The following is a 27,932-nucleotide window of genomic DNA, read 5'->3' on the forward strand; positions in this document are numbered from 1 at the left end:
TACTAGGAGCCATCAGCTTCTTCCTTACATCAAAATGAACTGAGATATTTTTCACTAACTAGTCAAATACTGCAACATATCTTTTAATAAGTGGTCTGCTCTTCTTTAGTTACTACACTGATTCTTTTTCATAATTTCCATTCCAAGATAGCAATAGGAAAATAAATATGTTGCAAAGGGAATGCTTCAGAAAAAAAGGATGGTGACAAGCAAACATGCAACAAAATACAAATACTATTCGGCAGTAGGGCCTTTGTAAACTAACTTGTCCACTGGGACTACGTAAGGCCAGACTAACAGTGTACACTAACTTATACTAAATCCAAACCTCTGAAAATAGCACATCAAGACCTAGAACCCAGAATTTATGCATGTGTCTCAAACACTGCAGAAACTATGTTTGAATCTTTAATCTGTATAGAGATGATTTAAAGATACACTAATTTAGCTACAGTGCTCTCAAACAAACTATGGCTAAATTCCAAGTTCCTCAAGCAGAATTTTCCGAAGTCAGTACTCTACCATTCTTCTGTAGTGAAAAAAATTAAAGTTCCCCTGGCTACACAATGGATACATAAACATTTTATATGCATCTGTGAGAACAGCTAATGGAGGGGTACTGAGAGCTATCTGATATATTCACTCTTCTTACCCAATTGACTATGTAACTGATTTTCAGTAAGTTAAGGCTTTAGCTGTTTTTAACATCTGGGTTCTCAATATGACTTGATAAATGACTACACAAAACATACCTAGGGATTCATAAAACACTGTACCTAACGAAACACTCCCATTAAAACTACCACTAACCCTCTTCCTATTAAATAGGAAGGAGTTACACTCAAAATATTTTTAATTTTTTTTTTTTTTTTTTTTTTTAACCAATGTTACTTAAAGACAACACCAGGTTAGCTCCTAACTCTTCAGGAGACTCTAGATGGAATCCCAATAAGGTTACTTTGTCCAGAAAAAGTTTAAAAGAAAGTTTAGTTATAACCTCTGGGAACTGTTCCCTAAGAAACATCACAATGCCAAAAACACTTTTACTTTGAGCTATCAAGTCTATTTATACGTTACTTGTCACTCCCTATGAACTGAACCAAAATCTTTCACAAGCACACCTTTTGAAAGCCTACCCTTTCTCCACTTCCTACCACACACACACAGCCCCAACACTATGTATAACTTTCTCACATCTCAATTTCCAAATTCTGTTCTCTCTACTTAACTGCGGCTTACCAAGAAAAATTTAATGCATAGTGAAACAAATGTCAGAATGACATTCCTCTTAAAAGAGTAAAAATCTGCCCTTTATTATCCTCAAGTCCTTGACATTATCTGTACTTTATAGTATAAAATATTAAACCATGATTTTATTTATGTAATTATTTTGTCAATTACATTATAATTAAGTGATCAGTAATGCGATATCACTAAACTAAAAGGACTTATCCAATAAAGATTAAGGCTTAAGTTAAAAATATGCCTCATAAAGTCATAAAGGCAAGATGATTAAAGTAATTTAAAGTTCAACTGTTGTTAAACATGATTCTGAATTAATAAGACCTAACAAAATGAGATATAAATCAAAGAACTAGAAAAAATTGGCGTAAAACATGAAGAGTGACTGAATATTTTGATTAAAGAACATTTTTTTAAAATTCTGAGTTATATTTTAAAAAATTGTACCACTAAGAGATGCACACAGAAGAAATTGTATGTCTAGGATTCTCTTCAAAATAATATGGGACTGGGAAAAGTCTGGGATATCAATAAAAAAAGATTGACATGGTTGAATATGGTGTTCATTTATACTATTCTACATCTGCATACATTTGAAAATTTCTATTAAAATACACAGTTTAAAAAAATGAGATTCTTGTCTCATTTATCCCATAACACCGTATATACCTCTGCTATTAAAGACTCATGTCACTTCCCATATAATGTTTCAATGTGTCTTTTAAAAACAACCTCAGGTGGGCTGGCCCCTGGCTCACTTGGGAGAGTGCAGCGCTGGGAGCGCTGAGGCTGCGGGTTCGGATCCTATATAGGGATGGCCGGTGCGCTCACTGGCTGAGCGTGGTGCGGACCACACCGTGCTGAGGGTTGCGATCCCCTTGCTGGTCAAAAATAAATGAATAAATAAATAATAAAAACAACCTCAGGGAGAAGACTGCATAGTGACTAAGAGATCATTTTAAAAAATGACTTAAATGTCACATAAATACAGAATAAGCAGAAGCAACAAGAGAAATAAGATTTTCAAAAGAATGACCGTTAGGCAACATATATCACCACTTATGCAAAACGCAAGCGTAAGGTAAAGATAAAAAATTAGGAAAGTTAAAACGTTGGAAAGAAGCTCAATATTACAGTCAATCATTTATACCACAGGTATAAAGAAGAATGAGGACCCTTAGGAGGCTCCTAGAGCATACTACAGAACGAAAGATTCCTCTTTTCTTTTTTTTGTAGCACATAACGTATGCATGTTAATAGCTGCATAATTAACATTAGAAGTCCCCTCTCCCTCAAATAAATCATATCGCATGCCACACATCATTCTAAAAGCGTCTTTTACTAAGATCACTTTTCTATCACATTTAAATATTATCAGAGTGCCTCTACTGAAACCTCATTTTACAATACCAGTAACATTTCACCTAAGATATAGCACCAAGTAACTAAAATCTGACCTTTGGACTTTAATATCTACTCAATTACTATATATATGTTACTACCAAGAAAAAGAATCAGTACTAAAAAGTCATCTAGCATGTCTAAGAAGGTCTACTTTGGACTATTCTACTCTAAATTTGGACAACCCAAGCCTCCACTAGCAAAGTCCCCTATCTAGCAATAGAAAACTGTAAGCAGAGAAAGAATCTACTGTTAAAGACATAGTACTTACTTAAGAATAGTTTTTGCACTACTGCAGTCTTCAAATCGAATGGAATAACCAACTTCCTGGCCCAACATCACATCCATTTCGTCAGCAACTCTCTGAGCCACACTCATCGCAGCCACTCTCCTGGGCTGGGTACAGGCAACTCCTCTCTTGGGTCCCGGTAATGACCGCATGTACTCCACACACCACTGTGGAATCTATCAAATAATTTCACATTTAAATTAATTCTGCTCTGCCTGCATATCAAGTATATTTAACATAAAGCACTTTATCTCATTCCAATAATTTAAAACAAAATTCAATTAGGCAAATGACAAAGAGTATTATTTACAAGTCAAATTTATAATAACACAAGCTCTCTAAGCCAAGGAAGGATCATGTATAAAATTCATATGACATAATTGTACTCCTGAGTGGGCTAGGTCCACCAAGACTTTGCTGAATAAGCTCAACAGTGTGAACTGTCCTGCATTTATTATTTCTCTATGCAATGAAAAAAAAAACCTCAACTTGCAACAAATTCTACTTTATAACAAATGTTACACTTTCTTAGAATATTTTTAGAAACTAACATTTTCCATTTGAAACGTAAATTCCTACACAAGTTTTAAAATGCAGGTAAAAGTAGAAATCATATAATTCAATTCAAATTTGGTTTGTAAGCCCACAGAATCTAACTCGTAGCACCTAACTCACTGGAACTCCTAACCTCCCCTCAGCAGCAGTATACACAATTAGCAACATCTTAGGTACTATCCTAAAAGCCAGTTTTAGGAACTGCTAATCCAATAGGACCTAGAGCGGCATACTGCCTTGAAGAAGGGCAGCTGGCGAGGGGGGTGGGGAACCCAAGTACAAGTTAAGTTGGTTGCCATGATGACAGTACATTTCTTCTCTGTTCCATTATCAATAAAAGGTAACAGATTCTCTAAGTTCATCATTCTTCTCCAGGCACTTAACTGGAAAAGAACCACGGGGAAAATGTAAGTGATCATTACATTAAACAGGAATCCACTGCTGGAAGGACATAATAGGTCTCCATCAAAGTCTCCAAAAGCCTATTAGACTTTAATGTAACAAGAAACATGGGGTTTTTGTACAGTGTTAGTACAATGAATGAAGAAGAATATTGGTTGCTATATTATTATTACATTTACGTTAGGTTACTTCTGCAATTTTGGGATAACTTGTCACTGAAAAACATCTGGAGGGGGGAGGTGAATATGCTGCTTCTCTAAGAACATAACAATACACATCTTAAAAGGGTTTTAAATGAACAAGAACACTAAACAATAATAGCACTGTTTCCCTGGTTCTGTAAACCCACAGACCCAGCTTTAAGAGTTTTTCCAGCATGGCTTTACGTATGTTCTCATTTTGGCAACTGTCTTACAAAGGCAAAGTGTAGCTTAGAAGACCAAGCAAAATGAAATTATAGCATTCACTGGCAAATCAATTCCGAATTCTCAAAGCAAAAATGTTCACAGATTATTTAATTCACTCCAGTGAAATGGACAGCTTACCACCACATTAAAAACAAGACAAACCATTTTGGTTAGTAGTTTTCAAACTTCTGATCTCAGGACTTGTTTATACTCCAAAATAACTTAGGATGCCAAACTCCTAACAGATTTGCTGCATTAGAAAATTAAAACTAAAATTGCTAAAATATTTATTAATTCCAACAATAACATTTTCTATGAAAAATAACTGCATTTTAAAATTTTAAAAATTACCTAAAAGACGGCATTGTTTTACATTTTTACAAATCTCTAATGTCTGGCTTAAAAGAAGCCAGCTGGGTTCTCTTAACTGCTTCTACATTCAATGTGTTGCAATATTTTAAATATACAAAGAAAATCCTAGGGCTCCTGAAAGAGGTTCAGAGACTTTCAAGGGTTCCTAGACAACATTTAGAGAACTCTTTGTCAGTGCATCTATTCACATTTATAAGGAAAACAGCATTAGGAAAGCAAGCCAGGTCCTGAAATATGTAGGCTACTGGCTTATTTAAGTTAAAGATCATTTCTTCTAAAGCTGTTCCGTCTTTTCAGCTTCTTCCCTTCCTCCACTTCAGGCCATCTTCCTAAAAACCGATCCTCAGTACTCTAATCTTGTTTTATACATTATCGTGAGTGGTCTTATGTATTACCCTAATTTCTCATACTACCTACAATACATCATCAATGTCAATGTCAATCCTAACTCTAGCTCCCATCCCCAGCCTAGTGGTCATTTCCACTTGAAGAATGAATATTTCATTGGCATCTCAAATTCAACCAGTTCAAAAGCAAAACCATTTCTCACCTTCCTCCAAATACTTATAATTCCTCTCATATTCCCTACTCAATAATAGTTAACACCCTAACTCCAATCCATCCTTTATTCTCCATTTCACTGAGTTTTAGAGAGTCAACACTTTTTTATGGCCTCCTATATGCCCTGTCATCAACATCCTCACTAGATAGGACATTTTTGTAAAAATCCTTGTCACTCCCCTCCAATTAAAAAGCTCTGGTGGCTTTCGAGCTACAGCAAGATATATTAAGGCCCAACTGAGAGTTCTAGTCTCACCTGCCCCACCTCCCCTTTCATAAACACGCTACACCCTAATCAAGGCACACAATGCTTTTTCCTTGTCTAAACATGTGCTTTACTCAAGTTGTCCATTTGGCTGAATTAGCTTCATCTTCTTATATATGGGTATAGTATGTGCACACTAAGTAGCAATATGAAATGTCTTTACTGTAGATCAAAAGTTAAAATCCCAGCCAGCCACTCCCCCTGCCACAAATAAAATTAAAGTCATTACTTTAGATTTTGTTTGAAGGACCTCATTTTCCAACAGGCACAAAGAGATAACCACACAAATGGCTGACTATTCTTAATGGGTTAAGTTGAAATTTAATAAGTGTGTGTCAAAAAGCATCTGGACGAAATTCACCTTTTAAACTGTTTAGTGTCCCTTCAAATCTTCCAAATGCCCTAAGTATTTAAGTATCTTAAGTATCCAAAAACTCAAATATTAATCCAAATAATCACAAACCTCTAGTGAGTCAACTTCACCTTCTTCTACACTAACTGCTAATAAACTCATTTCTGAAATAAGGCCGACCTTATCAGACAACAGAATAGCAATATGAAATAAATATATCTTTGGCTATAAGCCCACCTAAATCCATAAACTATGTAATCCAGGGTAACCCTCTAAACCTAAGTTTCTCCTAAATCTAAACATCATTTTGCTTATCTGTAAAGTGATCAATACCTTCCTTGAAGGGTTGCAGACAACTTAAATAAGATAATACATGTACAGTACACAGTACCTGGTTTTATCCAAGTGGTAATTAAATGGCTGCTGTTATACTATGCAAACTGGTAAAACATTAAGAATCATTGAAATACTAAATTAATAAGCTGTAGTCTTTAGGGTATTTTAATTCTTTAAATTTCAATAAGGTGATTGAAAAAGACACCAACAATTTCAATTCCTAACATTAACACTAAGTTTTCCTTCATTTAAAAAGAAATATACTCACTAAGGCTTAGTCTTTAATAAAAGCTTCCTATTTTGGTTGCTATGGTAGCCTTCAAAATGTGTCCATGAAATACTCAAATTGATCTGTGGCACATGCAACTTAAAAAAATGATAAATTGTATATGCAGCATGCTCAATTATAAACATGTTTCACAGGTACATAAACATGGAAAACAGGCCATTAGGAAACAAAATATTAATAATGATCTCTGCATCATAAGGTGGGTAACAATTAAAATCATTTCAACACTTTCTTGAATTTCCAAATTTTCTAGAATGGCCAAGAACTCCAACTTTTGTGATCAAAAGAAAATTTTAACTCATGGTTCAGTCTCAAGCATATAAAAAGATTAACAGTGAAGCAAGAAAATACAAATTAAAAATTATGCCAAAAATACCATTTTTCATCTATAAGGTTTGAAAAAATTTAAGTTCAGTAGCAGACATTCTAAGTTTCTTTCCCACATGTGCTCTTATAGAGGCTCATGGAAGGGTAAACTGATACAATCCCCACAGAAGGTGATCTTCCGACCCAGCAATTTCCACTTCTAGGAAATTATCCTACAGATATATTTGCCCATGAAAAACAACCATTAGAAACACACTAGATGTCTACCAATAGAGGCCTAGTAAATAATGGCTCATCCATGTTTGAAAAATATCCTAGATATATTATTAATGAAATAGTAGTACCAGTGTTTAGTGTGGGGCAGCGGCTATTAACCAGATGGACGGAGGTCACAGGAAGAGACTTTACTATGCTTATTCGCACTTCCATTTTTTGAAAGAATAAATAATATTCACATGGTTCAAAAAAATTATAAAAAAACAAAGAAACAGCAATAAAAAAAACCTCCAATGTTTGAGATTTTCCACCTAAGCACTGGAAAACAAACTCTGGGGTCCCAAATCTGCACTGTGTAAGAGTCAAAGTGGGTGGGAGAGCACTGCTCTACTGTACTTAAGGTAACAAAGTTAGAAAAAACAGCACCGCTCTTCTCCCCTATGGACTCAGGGAAGATAGGTACTCTCTACAGGATTCCCACTCTGAGTCACTAAAAAGTGCTAAACATCAAAGCAGCTATTCTTCAAGGTGTTCTACAAGACAGACAACAGGAATAACCACCAGCATCAAATAAGCATCATTTGGTAAACATTAATAAAATATGCACCACGGTATACAATAACTCACCTGTGTTGTTTTACCAGACCCAGTCTCACCAACCAATACAAAGGACTGATGTCTAACCAGAATATCTGTAAACCTATCCTTGTATTCCCAAACAGGAAGCTGAAGCCGTTTCTTTAAAATGTCATAGTATCGAGGAGTGTGGGGTAAGTTGGTGAATGGATTAATGCACTGTGGAAGTGATGTGTGTCCTGCATGTCCAGTGTGTGTTGAATGAGCAGAATGTGTTGAGTGTGCTGAATGTGCCGAGTGGGTTGAGTGAGCTGAATGGGAAGCTTTTAAAGGTGGTAATCCAGCACTGATAAGCATAGCATTAGTTGAAGCTCGCAATTCCTTCTCCTTTTCTTTTTCCCTCTCCCGCTCTCTATCTCCTCTATCACGTTCTCGGTCTCGATCTTTAGACCGATCTTCGCGATCCCGGTCACGATCTCGATCCTTCCTAAAAACAAAAATTTAGAATTCAGATTCTGAATTGTATGCAAATTGTTCATGGCAGCATTATAATCACAAATAGTGTAAATGTTCAACAAATGAATAAATAAACTGATATAAAACTCAATGGATTACATAGCTATCAAAAAATAATGAGAAAGAACTTATAATCAAGAATTCCCTATTCTCTACATCTTTCCCTTCCTTGATAATACCTCAAATTCTCTTTCCACAACCTTTAAAATGAGGTAAGGTAACACAAAAACTCAGTCTCCTGCAAGGAAAGCCCCTTCTACCTAGACAATAGGAGTCAGAGACAGGGTAGGGTGGGGAAAAGACAGGGCCAAATGGGGCAATCAGAAGATGGCATCAATCTTTCCCAGATTCTCCATCAAGTTATATAAAGAGGTATTTTCTGCACTGAAAATATATTCACTATTTAGCAAGAACACTGCCACTAGACACAAAGACAACTCCCCCTCATATTAGTTAAAAAGTAGAAGTTTTGTGCAATACTTTTGTAATTCATTTCTAATAAATTACTTTAATATTCCTTTGCCATGGTAAAATGTTTTATGTTGTAATGCTAAGTGAAAACAGCATAGTACAATATTTTAAATATCAGTGTCTTAACTAAGTAATGCAAACAAATTACAGAACTGCAGATAAGTTTGTTTTCTTAGTTATAATTTTCAACACTTTTCTCAATTTTGTTCAATAAATGTATACTGCTTTATAATAAGAAAAACTAAAATTAAGACACTTTTATCCCTTTGTCTTCAGTTTACTCTTGGCAATTTAGCCTTAGCAGCAATAATTGGAAGTAAATCATGTTATCTTGGTCCACCATAAAATGAAATATAGCCAAGTTAAAAACAAGCTTCATTGAATACTATTGTTTTAAATGTTAAAATTATGCAGATAGCCACCACATTAAACTTGGGTCAATTTTAAGTAGCCAATTCTGGTGTCTACTTCTAGTTACTAGAGAGGATCCCTAAAACAGTACAAGAGTAATATCATGCTACACGTAGCTCAGACAAACCTCACCTGAAGGTGGCCTCTGAGGGACTGGTGGTAGGAACAAAATTAAATAATCTATGCTTACTCATTCTACTAATCCAGTTTAGTTCAGACCAAGTCCTAAAGCAAACATGCTGTACGGTGTTTGGACCCAGACTTGAAATAGTGAGGACAACTGGAGCTATGACATAAACCCAATACCCACAAAAGTACCAATTTCCTGTGCCCCAAGGACCAGTAGCAGAGCAGAAAAGAGCATTCATTCTCTACATCAGCCAGGCAACAGTAACTCCCTTTGGCGGAATACAGCTAAAAAGCTAAATCCAGCACTGAGTTAGGATGTTTCCACAATTACAGAAATGGTAAGCTGACCAATTACATCTGACCTTGTCCTTCACAAAATATGTAATTCTATTCCATCAAACATCTTCATTTGCTTCTCTCATTCTGCCTCTGGTCTAAAGTGGTCATTAATTAAATAAGCATTTATACTACTCCCAAAAGGCAAAGAAGGAATAGTTTATAATAGGGCACACAGAAACATGCCCAGCAAAGTGAGAAGCACTGCAGTCACAAATAGTTCAAGACTAGACATCCTAAAGATTATGGAACACAGAGCTAGAAAAGAACCCTTAAAAAACATTTGGTCTAAGTAAAAATAAAAAGGATTCATGTTTCTAGTACTCACTCCACCCTGGGGAGAAAGGAGGAGACCAAAAAATTTCTCCTGTATTTTTAGCACAGTACCAAGCACTTAAGATATGAACCTAACCTTCCAAAAGTTACAAAATTGTGGGGAAGAGGTATGAACAAAGTAAACTATGCATTACATATATTGCCCTCCTTTATTAAAGTAATACCTAAACTAACAGAGATTTTTTCAGGGACCCACTTCACCAGAAGCTTCATTACCACAAACAAGCAAGCAAGCAAACAAACAAAAACCCCACTACAGCATCAAAAGCACAGAATACATTCTGAAGACACAAAGATTAGCTGCTGACCAAGAAATGGGGATGGCTGTGGTATAAAAATAAAACAAGGAGCACTGGGATCACAACCATCGGCAAGGAATAAACCTCAGTGTACTAATCTGTAAAGTGAAATGGATTAATAAAAAAGCCTCAGATTAAAATAAGAAAGCAACAGGGAGGACACAGAAGACAAATTCAATCACCTACAAATGTTGCCTATGGTCAAACTACCCATCTTCAATTGGGGAGGAAGGGGAAAAATTAAAGGTCAGTTAAGTGGGGACTCAATCCCTCTGCTTCATAAATATGGATAAACTACTGTGCATATGCATGTCTTCTTTTTGAAAAAGGCACTTTTGTTTATATATAAGTTTTGTTCTTCAAGATTTACTAATTGAGGTTTAAAGCTTAAAGAAAAAAAACCTGATATCAAAACAGTTCTTTATAATCACTTAGCCACAATACTGGCAGGGAAAGGGACAATATGAAAGTTGTTGAGCACATGGTTCCATATTTTAAATAAACATTGCTGTTTATCTGGAAAGTTTAGTTCTAGAAACTTCTAAGGATATAAATATGTATGTTTAGAGATGTTCACCATACTTTTCATTTATTAAATAATGACTGGTAAACTACCTAAACATCAATGAATGTGATACTCGTTAAATAAGTTATAACATACCTGTACAACTAGAGTACTACACAACCAATGAAAAGGATGTTTATCTATAGCTAATGACACTGCTGAGTGAAAAAAAAAAAAATCAAAGCACACAGCTCACTTGGTGAGAGCACAGTGTTATAACACCAAGGTCAAGGGTTCGGATACCCGTACTGGCCAGCTGCGATAAATAAATAAATAAATAAATATTTTGGTTTATACTTGTCAATAAATACGCAGAGATATTAAAAAATGTTCTCCAAAGATTGAGATGAAGATTTCTGGGAATTTATTGCCCTTTTTAAATACCTTTGTGTATAGACATTTCTTGTGTTCCCTAGGGCAAGTTACTTAACGTCACCTACCACATAGGACTGTACTGAAAATGTATTTATACATATAAAGCATATAGAACAGTGTCAGGTGCACAGTATGTACTCCACATATGTCACCATATTATCAATATATTAGCTTCACTCTTTCACAACTCACAGGAAAAGCTCTTTATCAGGAGTATCAGAAACGCACATCAAAACGAAAAATGTCCTTATTTGCAAAAGTTTTTTCCATACTTCAACAGTAAGTTCTCTTTTTGGTAATAATTCTATTTTGAAGATTTGGGGAGTTGATGAAAAAAGGAACGAGGTCAGAATATGTAACAGAAACCTACAACTTCAACAACTCCAAAGTTAAAACAGGCCAGGAATAGCTTATAGAGCCTTATATAGTTTGGTAGCATGAATATAAGTGAAATCTCACACTCAATTACTCTTTCTCAGTACGGGGGGAAATGGGACAGTCGTATCTGACAGCAGAGTTCACAAGACTGACAAGCCTATGCTCTCAGATAAAGCCATCTGCTAACTACCAGGGCTATTAAAAACAAAAACAAACAAACAAACAAACAAAAAACTGCAGAATTACATGGCAACCAACAAAAGTGACTTAAAATTACCAAGTACGGGGGAAAAAAAAAACCCTGATAACTAATAAACATTTTAAGTCCACTGCTAAAAAATACCAGTTCTATGAAAAAGGCACTCAAATGAAATAAAAATGAGTATAAAAAACTCCATCCAGAATTTCTCAGAACTTGGGCATTATTCCAAAAATGAACTGACTCTCCTTTACAAACTACAGGCAACTGTCAAATAATAGCCAAGGGTCACTAACACAGGTCATCATCACAGACCCAAAAAGTCAACATTTTTACTAAGAGTATCTGTTTTGCAAAAAAAAGGAAGCAACCATATACACACATTGTGGGACCACTAATCCCAAAGAAAGCATTTTAATTGGTGTACGTATGCACAAATCTGAATGAGTGAATTCATTCCCTCCCAGGAAACTTCATTACAATCTTACCTGTTGTGAGACACAGTTGCATCTTAGCCGGATGACAAGCAATTTATTTTTGCTTCACAGGAAACAAGAACAAAGTGTTCCCTACTTTACTAACCCATTATAAATATCATTAAAATAGGTTGTAATAACTCTTAACTACAGTATGAGTCCATGTGCTGAAGAGTGAAAATGAAGAGAAAGGTTCTAAATATTGCTGTAAACTGTGTAAACTTGCACAAGTCACCTTAACTCTGGTCTCCATTTCTCATGCCTTGAGAAGAGCTGTTTATACTTTCTAAAGCTGCTTCCAGCTCCAAGGCCTAACATATAATTCAAATGCATTAATGTTTTGCTGGGGGTTTTTTTTGGGGGGGGAGATGGGGAACAGCCTAAGAGGCTGCTTTACACTGTCACTGTATCATTACATAACATTGTAAACAAAAAATTTACAGAATTATAATGTGAAAAATTTCTGCTTTCCATATTCTATAACTCAAATATACAAGAAGATGTCGAAAAGTACAGCCTAACCTGGCTTATACTCCAGACTCCTAAATCAATCCAAATTAAACACTTTAGGTAAACAAAAACTCACAAAACCTATATACATGAATTGCACAGTAATTCTGTGCCACATGAACTGAGTAAAATAAGATTATGAAAGTATTTGGATATTCGGACTTCGGAGTTTCTTGCCTGAATTAGCCGGTACTTCAGTAATGCAAATACATACAAGAAATTATTTCGATGCAATTAATTAATCAGTTGCTTAAATGAATCGCTAAATTCCTCGTTATCTTTAAGGAAAGAAAGGCTAGGGGAAAGGAATCTGGAACACCTTGAGTCTGTGTAAGTATTTCAACTCTAAAGAGTCACATATTTCTGCCATAAATATTAAAAATAAAAACACTTTTTGAGAAGGATCTCCGTATTACAAAAACTACTTACAAAGGAAGGCGCGGGAAAGACAGAAAATGAGAACTGATAGAAAAAAAGAATGCCTTCTAATTCCTAACCCAGAGATGCTCAGTAACTATTTTGACCAAAGTAGGAAATAAAAGGAGATGGCTGGAGCGTAGGCAGAGCGGAAGTTTGCCCAGTGTCTACTTCGAAGTGTTTGAATGGACCCGGGCGCGCTCTCTCCCGCCAAACTACAAACTAGCAGCCTTCCAGCCCGTCAAGTATACTCCACGTTTTCCTTTCTCCCGGCAGGCCCTCTACTCTCCCTTCCCCCGAGCATTCCTCGTTTGCTCGCCTCAACTCCCGCCTCCCCCACCCCAGCCCGCACAAGAATCCACGCGCGTCCCCCCTCTTCCGCACTCCACCTTTCCCTCTCCTGGGCACCCAGCCGCCCCCAAGGCCCTCTACCCGGCCCCTCCGCTTGAGAACTACCTGGTGGCCTTGGAAGCAGATATCCCGCCGCACCCTCCCCCCACCTTCTCCCCCAGAACCGAGGCCACGAGGTCCGCGGTCCACTCCTGCCCGACCCCCTCGAAAGTGACCGCCTCTCGGCTCGGCACAGAGGAGGAGGCGCCCTCGTGGTCATCACAGGCCTCTCCACCCTCCCGATCGGGCAGGGCGGCGGCCCCGCCACTCACATCTCCCCGCCCCCCCCCCCCCGCGCGCCCTTGCCGCGCCGAACGACCGCCCGTCTTCCCCGACCCGCCGCTGATGAACTGGGCCCAGAGGAAAACAAAAGCTCGTGCTCCGAGGGCCGCTGCCCGCCGGGACCCCCAACAAAGCCCGAGCCGCTGCCTCGCGCCCCCGGCCTGGCTTACCCATCGGTCCCCGCACGCTTCTTGCCGGAGGGGTAATCCTCCCCCAGGTCCAACCGGTGCCGCTTGGACATCTTCGCACTTTTTGAGCGGGCGGTTATGAAGGAAAAAAGAAAAGAAACTAGCAGCTGTATGAGCGCTAGTCGAGGACAGCTACTTAACTCTGGAGGACCCCCACCCCTCCCGCTACAACAGCTCACACCGTGCGGCCGGAACCAGGAGCTAAAATGGCGGCGGCGACGAGGGCTGGGCCTGCGCGCGCGCGCCTCCGCAGAGTGCGGGCTGTGCGTGCGTGCGTGCGTGCGTGCATGGTGAGCGCGCACGTCCTCCAGAGGCGGGAAGTCCAGTCCCGCCTGTCACCTTATTGGCCCGATCTCGCTCCCGCCGGAGCTCATTCCTCTCCGCCGGCCTCCTCCCTCTTCCGGAACTTTCGGAAGATCTGAGCCACTGTTAACGCGGTGTACTCTGGTGGCCTTCAAGTTCCATTTCAGTCTCACCTTACCCCTGTGACTTAGGAAATTGAGAAAGTCTAGTCCCAGTTAGGAAATCCTATCCATCTGTATGAACCTGGCTTTAGCAGACCCAGAGAAGACGAGAAACTAAAGAAGATCAAACAGCTAATAAGTGGCAGAGCCAGGATTGGAACCTAACTACTTTATTACTCCACAGCTGGAACTTGCAGCCACTGCACCAGACACTCTCTCAATTGCAGTGAGAAAATTGAGGTGAGAACATGTTAAGACTTGCCAGGATCGATTTTGCCCTTATTTTACCCACACTCACAACATGCACTCAAATTAAAGATGTTTTGACGGAATACAGAAAACTGGCAATAAGAACACAATTCGCTTTCATTTTTTTTTTTCCTGTGTGTCTATTATTGTGTTAGCGTACCTCTGTCCTCATTCTTACAGTCACCCAGCAAGGTAGGTGTTCTTTTATAGAAGTAGACGATACAGCTGAAAGACTAAGAAACCGCACAGCCTGACTCTGTGACTTTTGTGGATTTCTCCTAGAACCTATCTGCTTGCTCAGTTGCATTCATTCCTAGAAGAAATGCAAAAGAAAAAGATCTGTGGACCAACTCAAGCAGGGTGATCTCTCTCATTCATGTAAGGGCGCTGTTGGCTGCACTGGAAGAATATACTGTGGTTCTTACCAAATTCTCAAGACTGGTACTGCTAAGATTAAATACAACTTAAATACTTCAACTGATAAAGAAGATTTTTAGTTTTGTGCCAAATCCACATTTCAAAGTCAGCACAAAGAAAAGTGACTTTTTTTTCACTTATGAAATATTCAGTACAACTTTTTACCCTACATGCACATTAACAATATATTGACTTTTGTCAGAGATCATGATGTGTAATCACTGAAAAGTAAACCTGGAAAAGAGTTTTCAGCTGATTTTCTCTCTCTGCTTCTTTTTGCAAATGAGGGAACCTGAACCGCTAGGTAATGCCCAAGTTCACACAGCCAGTTAGTGTCAAAGTCAGAATCAAAACCCAGATTTCACTTCATCTATTCCAGTCCCAGTATCTAGGTTCCAGTTTGAGGACTAATATAAAGTGCTATAAAGTTTTGGAGAAATAATCAGGAAAAAAAGTTAGAATTCTACCTGCAGAAGTGCCTCAGTCTAAGAGATATCAGCCTCTCATAAATGCGCATGGAGACTTGATAAAGGAGGAACTGAAATCAAGGCGATGAGACTTTTTTCTTTGGCCTAGAGTATATCTAAAGAAAACTATAACCTAATCAATTGTGTTGTAACCTGAAGGACTGAAAAGGCCATATTTACCAAATGATAGTGGCCTTTTTGGAATCCAGAATAAGGGGAACAGAGGGCCAGAATCGGCCAGGATGTTCACACTCTCTGGAAGGAGTGGCAGAGTTCTAGGTCTAAATGATTCCCCCCTAGATTTTTGACATAATTATCCCTAGAGTAGAGAAGAGCCACCCACCAAGTCCCCACGATTCGCTCTAAATATTTCCAGAGACTATTCTATTTCCTTTACTCTTACTCTTTGTCTACTAAACAGTCCTCTGATTTATGGCATGGACTTACTCACCTGGAGGAAATGTCTTATGTAGCTAACCAGCTCCAGGACTCATGCCAGAGGTATCGCCTAACCGAAATTAATAAGTAATAATAATAATAGCAAATACATAAAAAGCCCTTGCTATGAACCAGACACTCTTTCTTATATATTTTGGCCTATTTGAACCTTACAGCGTCTTTGAATTAGGTCTATGAGTTAGACTCGTTTACAGGTAAGGAAACTGATGTATCAAGAGGCTAGGTATTGTGGCCAATATGACAGTTCTAGGATTCAGCCCAGAGTATGTGTGCTTAACTGCTATGCTGTGCTACTGCTCATAAGTAGGTATTCTCATTTATTATTCTCATAGGGTATGGTTATTGAGGATAAGTCCTTCCAGTCTGACAAACTCAATGTGAACCGATAAACTTGTTTCTACATTATCCAAGTAGAGAACTAGTTTACAGCACTCTCAATGGACAAGTCAAGTTTTGGAGGATTTGAACCCAGTCTGACTCCAGAGCCACACTATTAACCACTACACTGTATCATTATTACCCATCCCTTAATTACTTCAGTTATTTATTCACTCAACAAATATTTATTAAGCCCCCAATCAGGCATTGAGTTAAGTACGAGGGAAAGAGGAAAGAACAAAATAGCTATAGTTTCTGCTTTCATGAAATTTGTCAGAGACACAGGCATTAAACAGCTAAATACGAGGGAAAGAGGAAAGTACGAGGGAAAGAGGAAAGAATAAAATAGCTATAGTTTCTGCTTTCATGAAATTTGTCAGAGAGACACAGGCATTAAACAGCTAAATACAGAAATAACTACGTTGTCACAGATGTGATAAGTTCTAAAATGCCCATCTACGTCTACGGCCATACCACCCTGAACGCGCCTGATCTCGTCTAAAATGCCCATCTACAGAGGACAGGAATTACAAAAGCATATAAAAGTGGCCAGACTGAGGTTTAGGGAAGGGCTCTCTGAGAAAGACACTTAGACAAAGACTTATAAAATGAGTACAAGTTGGCTAAGAAAAGAGGGGGGAAAGCATTCCAAGCAGAGAAAACAGCCTGTGCAAAGACCCTGAAACTTTAAAAAGTCAAGTGCAGTCTGTAGACACACAGAACAACATGGGTGCAATGAGACAAGTAAAACATGATTCTAGAGATACAAGAAGGGGCCACATGATGCAGAGTCTGAAGAGTCCTGCTGAGGATGTAAGACTTTATCCTTCCTAAAACAATAGGAAGACCCAAAAAGATTTAAGTGGGAAAATGATATGCTCACTCATGAGGATTTGTCAGGATCAACCCATCAATCTTCTCTTTGAATTCTCTTCAGCTACAAAATGCTTACAAATTTGAAAGAAATTTCAGTACTGTTTTTAATCACTTTATCCTCTCTCTACTGTTTAATAGAGAAAAATATTTACAAAATGTAGTGGGAGCCATGACTTGCCGTCAAAACCTCACTTCCAGAATGAGATATTCTTCAGCTGCTGGGAGTGCTGTCTGCGGACAACACTTGGCTGTCAGCCATCTTCAGGAACTTTCTTGGCCAAAGAGATCCACTATGCCCAAGGGCAGTGTAAATATATTGTAGAGGTATAAAGGCCAAACCCCTCTCCTAACTCAGGACAACTGGGAGCTTCAGAGCATCTGATCTCCCTGTGGGATAAGCTTTTTTAGGATGGCATCTGCTCTATACGATGCAATTTGGGCACTAAGCATTCAGAATTACCTCAGATCACACAAGCAAAGGACATAGTCTGCAACAAGATTGAAGATGCCCTCTCTCCAGATATCATCCACCAGTTCAGGGATGTGCAAGTCCCCTACACTTCTACCTAACTGGCTACAAATTCAGGGCTTTCCACAAAACCCCACCATACTTGATAATTTGCTAGAATGACTTAAAGAACTTGGGAAAGTGCTATACTTATGATTAAAGTTTCATTATAAAGGATACAAATCAGAGCCTCTATGTCTTATCCCCATGGAATTAGGACATGTGACCTTCCTGCACATTGATGTCCTCACAAACCAGGAAGCTCCATGAGCTTCAGTGTCTGGAGTTTTTTGGAGGGTTTCATTACATTGCTGTGATTGACTGAATTCTTGACCCCATGATTGAACTCAATTTCTAGCTCCCATTCCCTCCTTAAATGTCAGGAAGTTGGACTGATATCAGGTGGCTCCAAGCTTTCAACTGTCACAGGATTGGTCTTTCTGCCATGACCAGCCCCCATCCTGAGTCATCTCACTAGCATAAATTCAGGTGTGGTCCAAGGGCCCATCATAAATAATAAAGACACTCCCATTACTAGGGAAATTTGAAGGGTTTGGAAGTTTCCTCCCAGAAACCAGGGATAAAGGCCAGTTAAATTCTTTATTATGCAACAGCATCACAGCCAACTTCTCCCTGTCTAGTTCTGTTTCATGCCGCCTTTGCACTGCTGTTGATCCTAAGTGTACTCCCTGAGATGCTTCCTGAACACTAATCTTTGCCTCAGAGTCTACTTTTCTTGAAATCCAATCCAAAAGATTTGGTGCCAGGAATGGTCCATGAAAGAGACATTATGATTGGATTTTGGAGTTGGTCATCCATTGCTGGCAGGCAATGAGTCAGTGGTAGCAGGTAGAACACAGCTCCCACAAGGAAGCAGAGCAGTTGTTAAAAGTTTCACCTGTAGTGCACTGGAAAAGAGTATGCTGACATATAGCAAAGGAGTATGTACTGTTCTCAAGTATGGGGGAAATAGTAACTATAAGCACATTGGATTTTTTTTTTTTTTTTGGTAGCTGTCCAGTAAGGGGATCTGAACCCTCAACTTTGGTGTTATCAGCACTACGCTCTAACCAAGTGAGCTAACCAGCCAGCCCAAGCACATTGAAATTGGATGCTATTGCTGGGTGGAATTAATAGTTTAGAAAGAGATAATGAAAGGCTGAGAGTGATTAATCTGTGATTCAAAGCTAAGTGTGAAAACCAGAGGTCCTTCTGGCGAGCATATAAAAAGGTTCTTGTCTCTTGTAATGGGAAGGCAGAGAAAACTGAGGACCAGTTCCCAGACTCAAACATAACAGTGGCAGAAGGCCAAGTGGAAATTTTCAAAGGAGGTTAAACTCTCCATTAAGGCAGGTGTGATATATCAAGGTTAGGTCCCTGACTGAGAAAGAGTAGGACTCTGACACATGGGATGGGGACATTTGGGTTGATGTATGTGGAATATACCAATATTTATAAAACAAATGTATTTCACAGGATCTCCAAAGCCCTGCAGTTTCAGGTTTAGCCTAACTTCTTAAAAGTACATACAAAAATGTTACCTTGCAAAAGACAGGAAACTTTCCTCAGGCTAGGATCTCTGATGTGGATGGCACGTTGTGGCACAGCAAGGTTGCTGGCTCAAGGACAGATAAGATACTGATTGATATGTAAAGATACCGTGAAATTGCTGTAGGGAAAAACAGTGTTTGCTAAAATCAAGCTTTTGTTGGTGGATTGACGTAACCTTCTGCAAATCGCATTATGGAATGTCACTTTGCTTGTTTGACTGATGTTACCAGCCTGTATTGTTAAACTATACTTAGCTAAAACCCCACCTATGTTCTTTTCCTGTAACTTCCTGGTCTGGAGAATAAATGCAGGGCAACAACCCCAGTTTGTGGTTAATTTCCCCAAAAGAAGGAATGCCTCTCTCTTGAGGGCTCCAGGAAATTAACCCCTTTGGTGTCTCTCACTGCTCGGAAGATATGGGCTTTGAGTAATCCTTTTGTGGCTCTGTCACCCAGGGGAAGAGAGGTGACAAATCCGTTTGACACAAAGCAACAGATGTACCTGAAAAATTTTGAATCCCAAGATCTTAAATCCCTCAACCTGCTGAGCTGCTAAAATCTTCCATTCCTCCCTATTTAAAGCTAGTGCTGGGACTGGCTGGTTACTTCAGTTGGTTAGAGTGTGATGTTATAACACCAAGGTCAAGGGTTTCAATCTCCATACCAGCCAGTGTCCCCCCAACCCCTGCCAAAAAAATGCTACTGTTCCTCCCTTTTGAGACAATGCAGAATAGCACGCACACACGCACACGCACACACGGATACACCACCTCTTCCCTGGCTGACCACTAGACAATTAATTAGGATCAAATCACTATGTATGATATTCCGGGGACATTATGGGACTGATAATATTGAATGCACCCCTACCCCAAAGAAGCTGTAAAACCTAGCCAACAGGTGCCAACAGGAGCCAGGAGACTATGCATGGGATTTAATCCTAAAGTAATAGATGGAGTTGGAGGGAATTTGAACATAAAGTTAGATGAGGGAGAATTTATCAACTGGGGAATACTCTCCCAGGATACAGGACTTAACACTCATGCAAGGACCCCAGGTGATGGTGTGAAAACACTAAGGGTGTCATCTAGAAACATGGAAAAATCAATGGCCCACAGTAAACCAAGTTAAGTAGAAATGGCAGAATTTTGATGGTTGACAGTGTAAGAGGGGGTTAAATGACTCAAAGAAGTGAACATGCTATAACGAATATACTTGTGTAAAGCTGGAAAACCCAACAGGATGATATGGTTCATGGGAAAGTTCAGAAGATACACCACTTACCAAATCAGTGATGAATTCTCTGGTGGTAGAGGGATTGACATCACTCAGAAACTCAATGGTGGTTCTCCCTGTAGTCCAGAGCTGAGGGTGGAAAATGTCATTTTAGAACTGGGCTCGCTAAGAGCAGTAGAGATGATAGAACCTTGTAACATAGAGGTCATGTGGTAGTATTGAAACACCAGAAGCCAGATGGATGCTGCAGGGTAAGAGTGGCAGTCAAGGGAGCTTGACCCACAATAGTACTGGAAATGGTAAACAGAACAAGGCATCTAGGGCAAAACAGATGGGGAACCATCAAAGAAAATCCTCAGTATGAACAACCAAAATAAACCAAGAATGGATGATCAAGAGGTTGAGGGTAGTCTCTCTGATAAAAAGTCATGATCACTTGCCCAGTTTCTGGACTTGAAGTGGTTTTTAGACCTGGATTATGATGGCAGAAGGAGAGGCCAGGTCCCCAGGAGAAAGGACCTTATAATGCCATAAAAAGTGTGCACAGCAATAATTCCCTGAGTCCTTCCCACAAGTGATCTAGAGCCATTTATTTATGTAGCCATACACCGAAGAAAAGAGAATACCTAAACACGTCACTGACAATTGCATACAGAGTGTGAAATGCCTTTGATACCAAAAGAGTCAAAGTGTGGAGGTCTGGCCCAAGTATAGCTCATAGTAGGTCTGTTGGATCCTCAAATCCACTTGCCATACCCCCAGTATATAAATGTGCACATACAATAGACATACCTAGTAGTTTGCACAACCCCCCATATTAAATTATTGATTCGTAAGGGGGTAAGAGCTATCATAGCAGGGAATGCCAAGAACTTTGTGAAATTGCACGCACCTCCCACCCCCTGCAAAGTCAACCAAGATACTAAATAAAAAAACCTGGGAGAGATTTCCAATTTCAGCTCTAACATGCGAAGAGCTTGGAAGTTATCACTCTCATTCTTACAAGAAGAAAAACCTGAACAAACTGAAAACCAATGGCTTTTATTAGAGGCATTAGAGAATTCAGGTTGCAGGGTAAACTCCAACATGAAACTTTGGAGACACAGGCAAGTTCAAAGAGTCACAAGAACGATGTTCTTACTTTGAGCAGGAGCATCTGGAGCCATAAATTGGTAGCGATATTTAAATGGTCATTTTGAAAAATTTCTAGTGGTTTAGGATGGCCTGTCTAGAGGATGAAAAACTCCTGGGAGCTTTAATCTTAGTGGGGAGGGGGAGGCAGCACACATTGATGGGTTTTACCTCCTGGAAACTCACTAAGTTCTCACAATGAAAAGCCAAGAAAGATGCCCTCATGGCTATGGCAGACACAAGGAAAGAGTAACCACTGTGAAATATGCCCAGAACATTCTTCATAATGAAGGCCTACTTTCCAGAGAAGAGACTTTACCAGACCCTTATCCCATCTTGGGAAAGGGCATTTCTCTTATACCAATCCCCTCTGGCTTTCTTGTCTAACCTAAAGAAGTTAAAAAAAAAAAGAGTCTAACAAACATTCGTGAAGGTCACAGCTCAGCAACATAGGCCCATTATGACTAAGATTAATCATAATATTACAGAACGCTCTCTCTCCCCACGCTTTACCACCACACCAACAGAGCTCTAGGATAATAATAGACTACAATTGAAAAAGCTGCAAGATGCAAACTCTAACTGACAAACAGTTCTTAGGGAAACCCATAGTCAACAGGGGAAACTAAAAAATGAAAACTAGAGGAATTTGAAGCCTGTAGCATCACAAGCTACAAACATTAAACATGGCCCAACTCCTAGCCATATTAACATAAAACCTCACACTAAATGCCTGTTTATTGCAGTTCCTATTATCCAATACATTGTGCTGGATTTCGACAAAAAATTTCAAGGCATGCTAAAAGGCAAGAGAAAACATCGTGTGAAGAGACAAATCAAACATTAGACCAGATTCAGATATAACACGTATTTTGGAATTATGAGACAAAAATTTGAAATAACTAAATTTCATATGTTAAGGGGTCTAATGTAAAAAGTAGACAACATGCAAGAGTAGATGGGTAATATAAGCAGACAGATGAAAACCCTAATAAAGAATCAAAAGGAAATGCTAGAAATCAGAAACCCTGTAACATAAGTGAGGATTGCATTTGATGGGCTCATTAGTAGATTGGATATGGCCTAGGAAAGAATCAGTGAGCTTGAAGATAGCACAACAGAAACTTCTGAAGCTGATATGCAAAGAGGAAAAAAATGAACAAATCAGAACATGACATACAAGAACTGTGGGACAATTTCAAAAAGTGTAACTAACATATGCATTATTGGAATATCAAAAAAAAGAAGAAACACAAAATGGAGCAAAAATAATTTTGAAGTGATAATGGTCAAGAATTTTCCAAAATTAATGACAGACATACAACCACTATCAGAAAGCTCAGAAAACACCAAGCTGGACAAATGCCAAATAGCATACAACTAGGCTGAGAAGTCCAAGAGTTTGGTGCCAGCATCTGGTAAGGGCCTTCATGCTGCATCATAACATGGTAGAAGGACAAGTGAGCACATGAGACAAGTGGAGAACAGGCTGAACTCATCCTTTTATCAGGAGTCCATTCCCTCAATAACTAACCCACTCCCATGATAATGGCATTAATCCATTCTTGAGGGCAGAGATCTCATGACCTAATCACCTCTTGAAGTTCCCACCTCTTAGTACAATTACAATGATAATTAAGTTTTGATGTGAGTTTTGGAGGCGACATTTAAACCATAGCAGTTATAGAGGAACAAGGATCACAGTAGATTTATCAGAAACCAAGCAAGCAAGAAGGGAATAGAGTGAAGTATTTAAAGTGTTGAAAGAAAAAACTCACCAACCCAGAATTTTAGATACAGCAAAATTACCCTTTAAAAGTAAAAAATAAAGACTTTCTTAGTCAACAAAAACTGAGGGAATTCATTGCCAATAGAACTGCATGCAAGAAATATCAAAAGAAGTCTTCAAGGCAAAAAAAAAAAAAAAAAATCAGTCAGAAACTCAGATTTACATAAAAGAAGAGCATTGGAGAAGGAATAAATGAAGGTAAGATAAAATCTTTTATTTTCTTAACCTTAATTGATAAAACAGATAAAAGTTAATTTAAATTAATAGCAACAATGTATTGGGTGATTAGATCATAAACACTGGTAAAATGAATGACACCAGTGTCATAAGTGATCAGAAGGAAGAATTGGGGATATTCTGTCATAAGTTACGTGCACTGGACATGAAATAGTGTAATGTTATTTGAGGATGGACTTAAAAAAAATGTATATTGAAAACTCTAGGGGGCAGGTTGGGGAAGATGGTGCAGCAGGAAGCACCGGGAATCTCCCCACCGAGACACTGGCAGAATCTGTGTGATGTAATTCAGTTGGAACTCTTGAGTCTACTGAAGACTGGCAACTTTCACAGGAAGCCTTGGGATATAAATTGCAGTTAATTTCAACTCTTAGGACAGTAACAGCTGCCCATGCCCTATCTCACAGCCATATGGCAGGCAGCTGTGCATGTCCCTGGAGCAACTTGCAAACAGCTTGCAGGAGCCAGGGTGGACAAAAAGGACCTTGTCCTCCAAATACCTGGGATCTGTGCTCTGTTAGCTGATTGCAGCTTCTGGTCACACAGGTGCAAAGAGAAGGACAGCATTGGTGCACCTACCCCCAGCTGCAAGTTCCTCCAGCCAAAGTAACTTTGGTGAATTTAAAGGGCTAGCACCCTTCCTTCCCCCATTAGTTTTTTTTTTTTCTTTTTCCCCATTTTGGAGACAAAGAATAAAGATAAGGACATTAAAAGCAACATATGCAGGGAAAATTAGAAAGTGACTGCAGATGCCCAGGGAAAGGCCCAGGAAAGACTTGAGAAGACCTTAAGTTTACACCTCAGGCTGATCCTTGGCACAGAGACAGACTACAGCAATTTGAAAAAAAATAATCAAGAACAGTAACCAAAAACAGCAAACTCTGAGGAAGGAGAAGATCTGATTTCCAGAATTACCACATTAATACATTCAAATGTCCAGTTTTCAACAACAAAAAACCCGACAAAGCATAAAAACAAAATAAACACACAAACAAAAACACACACAAAAAACAGGAAAATATGGTCAAGCCAAAGGAAAAAAAATCAACAGAAACTGGCAAATCTGCTAAACAAAGATTTAAAAACAGCCGTGTTAAAAATACTTAAGGAACTAAGGGAGGTGTGAAGAAAGTCAAGAAAACAACGTATGAAAAGAATGCAAATATCGATAAAGAGGTAGAAAACTTACTGTGGATTGATTGAATTGTGTCCCCAAAGTTCATATATCAGAAGCTCAACCCCCACTGTGACTGTTAACGTGGGAAATCCTATTATGATAATTGGAGGTGGGACTTTGAAGAGGTGGTTAGATTGTATGACCATGCTGTGTGAATGAATTAAAAATAGTGATCATGGGTGTGGTTTGTAGGGTTTTAAAAGGAGAGTGAATGAGGAGGTTAGTCTCTCTCTCTGCTCTCTGTTTCCAACATCTTGCAATGTGAGACTCCTGGGTCACTGCCACCACCACCAGATGGACTTTGGACTTTCCAGCCTCTGAAACTGTAAGCAATACATTTTGTTTTCTTATAAATTACCCAGTTCTCTGGATTTTATTATAGGCGACAGAAATGGACTAATACAAAACCTAAAAAAAGAGAAAAAAATAAATTCTGGAGCTAAAAAGTACAATAAATGAAACGAAAATTTCACTAGAGGCATTGAAAGGCAGATTTGAACAAGCAGACAAAAGAATCAGTGAACTTGAAGTTAGGATAATAGAAATTTTTGAGTTTGAGAAACAGAAAGAGAAAAAAGAAAAGTGAACAGAGCCTAAGAGACCTGTGGGACACCATCAAGTAGACTAACATACCCATTGTGGAAATTCTAGGAGAAGAGACAGAAAAAGGGGAAGGAGAGAATATTTCAAGAAATAATGACTGAAAACTTCCCAAATTGGATTTCATGAAAATTAAGAAATTTTGTTCATCAAAAGACAGTATCAACAGAATGAAAAAACAGCCCACATAATGAAAGTAAATATTTGCAGATCATATATGTGATAGGGGATTAATATCCAGAATATATGGAGAATTCCTAAAACTCAGTAACAAAATAACATCCTGATTCAAAAATGGGCAAAGGAGTTGAATAAACATTTCTCCAGAGAAGATATACAAGTGGCCAAAAACACATGAACAGATGCTCAACATCACTAATCATTAAGGAAATGCAAATCAAAAGCACAATGAGGTACTGTGCACCCATAAAGATGGTTATTATCTTCTTTTTTTTTTTTAAATAAGTGTTAATCAAGGATGTAGAGAAATTGAAAACTTCGTGCATTGCTGTTGGGAATGTAAAATGGTGCAACCACTTTGGAAAACAGTTTAGAGATTCCTCAAAAGATTAAAAATAGAATTACCATATGATTCAGCTATTCCATTTTTGGGTATATACTCAAAAGAGTTAAAAACAAGAACTCAAACAGGTATTTGTACATCAATGTTCATAGCAGCATTTACAGTAGCCAAAAGGTAGAAACAATCCAAATATTCACTGACATATGAATGGCTAAACAAAATGTCATATATACGTAAATGGAATACTATTTAGCCTTAAAAATGAATGAAATCCTGACACATGCTACTACATGGATGAAACTTGAAGACATTGCGCTAAGTGCAATAAACCAGACAAAAAAGGACAAATATTGCATGAGTCCACTTATGTGAATTATCTACGGTAGTCAAATTCATAGGGACAGAAAGTAGAATGATGGTCGTCAGGGTCTGGTGAGAAAGGGGACATGGGAAGTTATTGTTTAATGGGAACAGAGTTTCAGTTTAGGTAGGTGAAGAGGTTCTGGAGACAGATGGTGGCAACAGTTGCACAACAATGTACTTAATGCCACTGAACTGTACACTTAAAAATGGTTAAAATGGTAAATTTTATATACATTTTACCACAGTAAAAAAATCTGGGGGGGAAAGGTTAAAATGGTTGCTTCTTTTAAAGACCTAAAAGATGAATAGGTGGTTGTTCTCATCATACCTCCATTTGATTTATCAATCTGGCCTATCCAAAATCCAGACAGATTCTGAAGAATGGCAGTGGATATTACAAACGTAATCAAACAGTATCCCCAATTGCAGTTTCTGTGCTAGATGTGTTATCTGTGCTAGAGCAGATTAACATGGACTCAGCTACATCATATGTGGCTAGTGATCTGGCAAGCCCACTTTTTATGCCCCTATCAAAAATAGAACCAGAAATAATTCACATTCCTTTGGAATGTTCAATAGTGTCCATTTACAGCTTGCCCCAGAGCTATGTTAACTCGGCTGTCCTCTGTCATAACATAATCTGAAGAGACATGGACCAGCTGGACGTCCCGCAGAATATCACACTGGTCCAGTAAGTTATTGACATCATGCTAGTTGGACAAGAAGTAGCTAGGGGTTTGGAGGCCTTGGTGATTCATATGCACTCTTGAGAGAAATAAACCCTGAAAGATTCAGGAACCTGCCACATAAGTAATTTTTTAGAGTCCAGTGATCTAGGGCATGCTGAGACATCCTCTACAAAGTGAAGGAGAAATTACTGCATCTTGCGGCTCCCATCACAAGAATGGCAGCACAATGCCTGCTAGGCAGGCCTGCCTACTTTCTGGAAGCAATGTATTCCCAGTTCTGCTGCAGCTCACATACTGGATGATACAGAAAGATGCCATTTTTCAGTGGGGTCCAAGAAAGGAAGTCCAGGTCCAGGCTTCAGGGCTAGCAGCTGGCCTCTTGGACCACATGACCCAGCAGACCCTATGGTATTAGGGGTATCAGTGGTGGGAAAAGACGACATTTGAATTTTTTGGCAAGCACCAGTGGGAGAACCACAATGTATACCCTGGATCAAAGATATACCAATTGCAAGAGAGAATTACATACTTTTTAAAAAAAGAAAGAAAAAAAAAAAAAAAAAACAGCTCTTGGATTACTACTGGGCCCTAACAGAGACAAGTGCCTCACCGTGGAACATCAAGTGGCCATGATACAAGAACCCCACCTCATGAGCTAAGTTCTGTTACACCCAGTAGGCCATTAGTTGGGATGGGCTTAAATGGAAAAGGTAAATCTAGGATTGAACACTAATAAAAGGACACAAGTAGAGGGCATAAGCAAGCTATGTGAGTAGGTAGCATAGCATGCAGATAGCTCATATCATCTACCACTGTTACACAGCACCTTTCCCTCACCTCTACTAGTGTGCAGCAGCCAGTTTGTACCAGCTCATGGGAGTTCATTGTTAAATTTTCAGGAACATGTGAGCTTGTTGATGCCATGTTGGTGGCTTGAAATTGACTATAGCA

At 38.8% G+C, this 27,932-nt stretch overlaps 1 protein-coding gene across 1 annotated transcript in view; it reads right to left on the reverse strand.

Annotated features, from left to right (window-relative positions):
* The window catches only part of DHX15 (DEAH-box helicase 15), a 49,360-nt gene extending 35,272 nt beyond the window's left edge, over positions 1-14,088 (reverse strand). Inside the window, exons 1-3 of the mRNA XM_063108014.1 lie at positions 13,851-14,088; positions 7,642-8,077; positions 2,915-3,108 (exon numbers count right to left, since the gene is read on the reverse strand). Of these exons, the coding sequence (XP_062964084.1) occupies positions 2,915-3,108; positions 7,642-8,077; positions 13,851-13,921 (701 nt within the window). The 5' untranslated portion in view covers positions 13,922-14,088. The remainder of the gene's footprint in view (positions 1-2,914; positions 3,109-7,641; positions 8,078-13,850) is intronic.
* Between the last annotated feature and the right edge of the window lie 13,844 nt (positions 14,089-27,932).

Source organism: Cynocephalus volans, chromosome 9 (assembly GCF_027409185.1).
Source record: "Cynocephalus volans isolate mCynVol1 chromosome 9, mCynVol1.pri, whole genome shotgun sequence".
Lineage (NCBI taxonomy): Eukaryota > Metazoa > Chordata > Mammalia > Dermoptera > Cynocephalidae > Cynocephalus > Cynocephalus volans.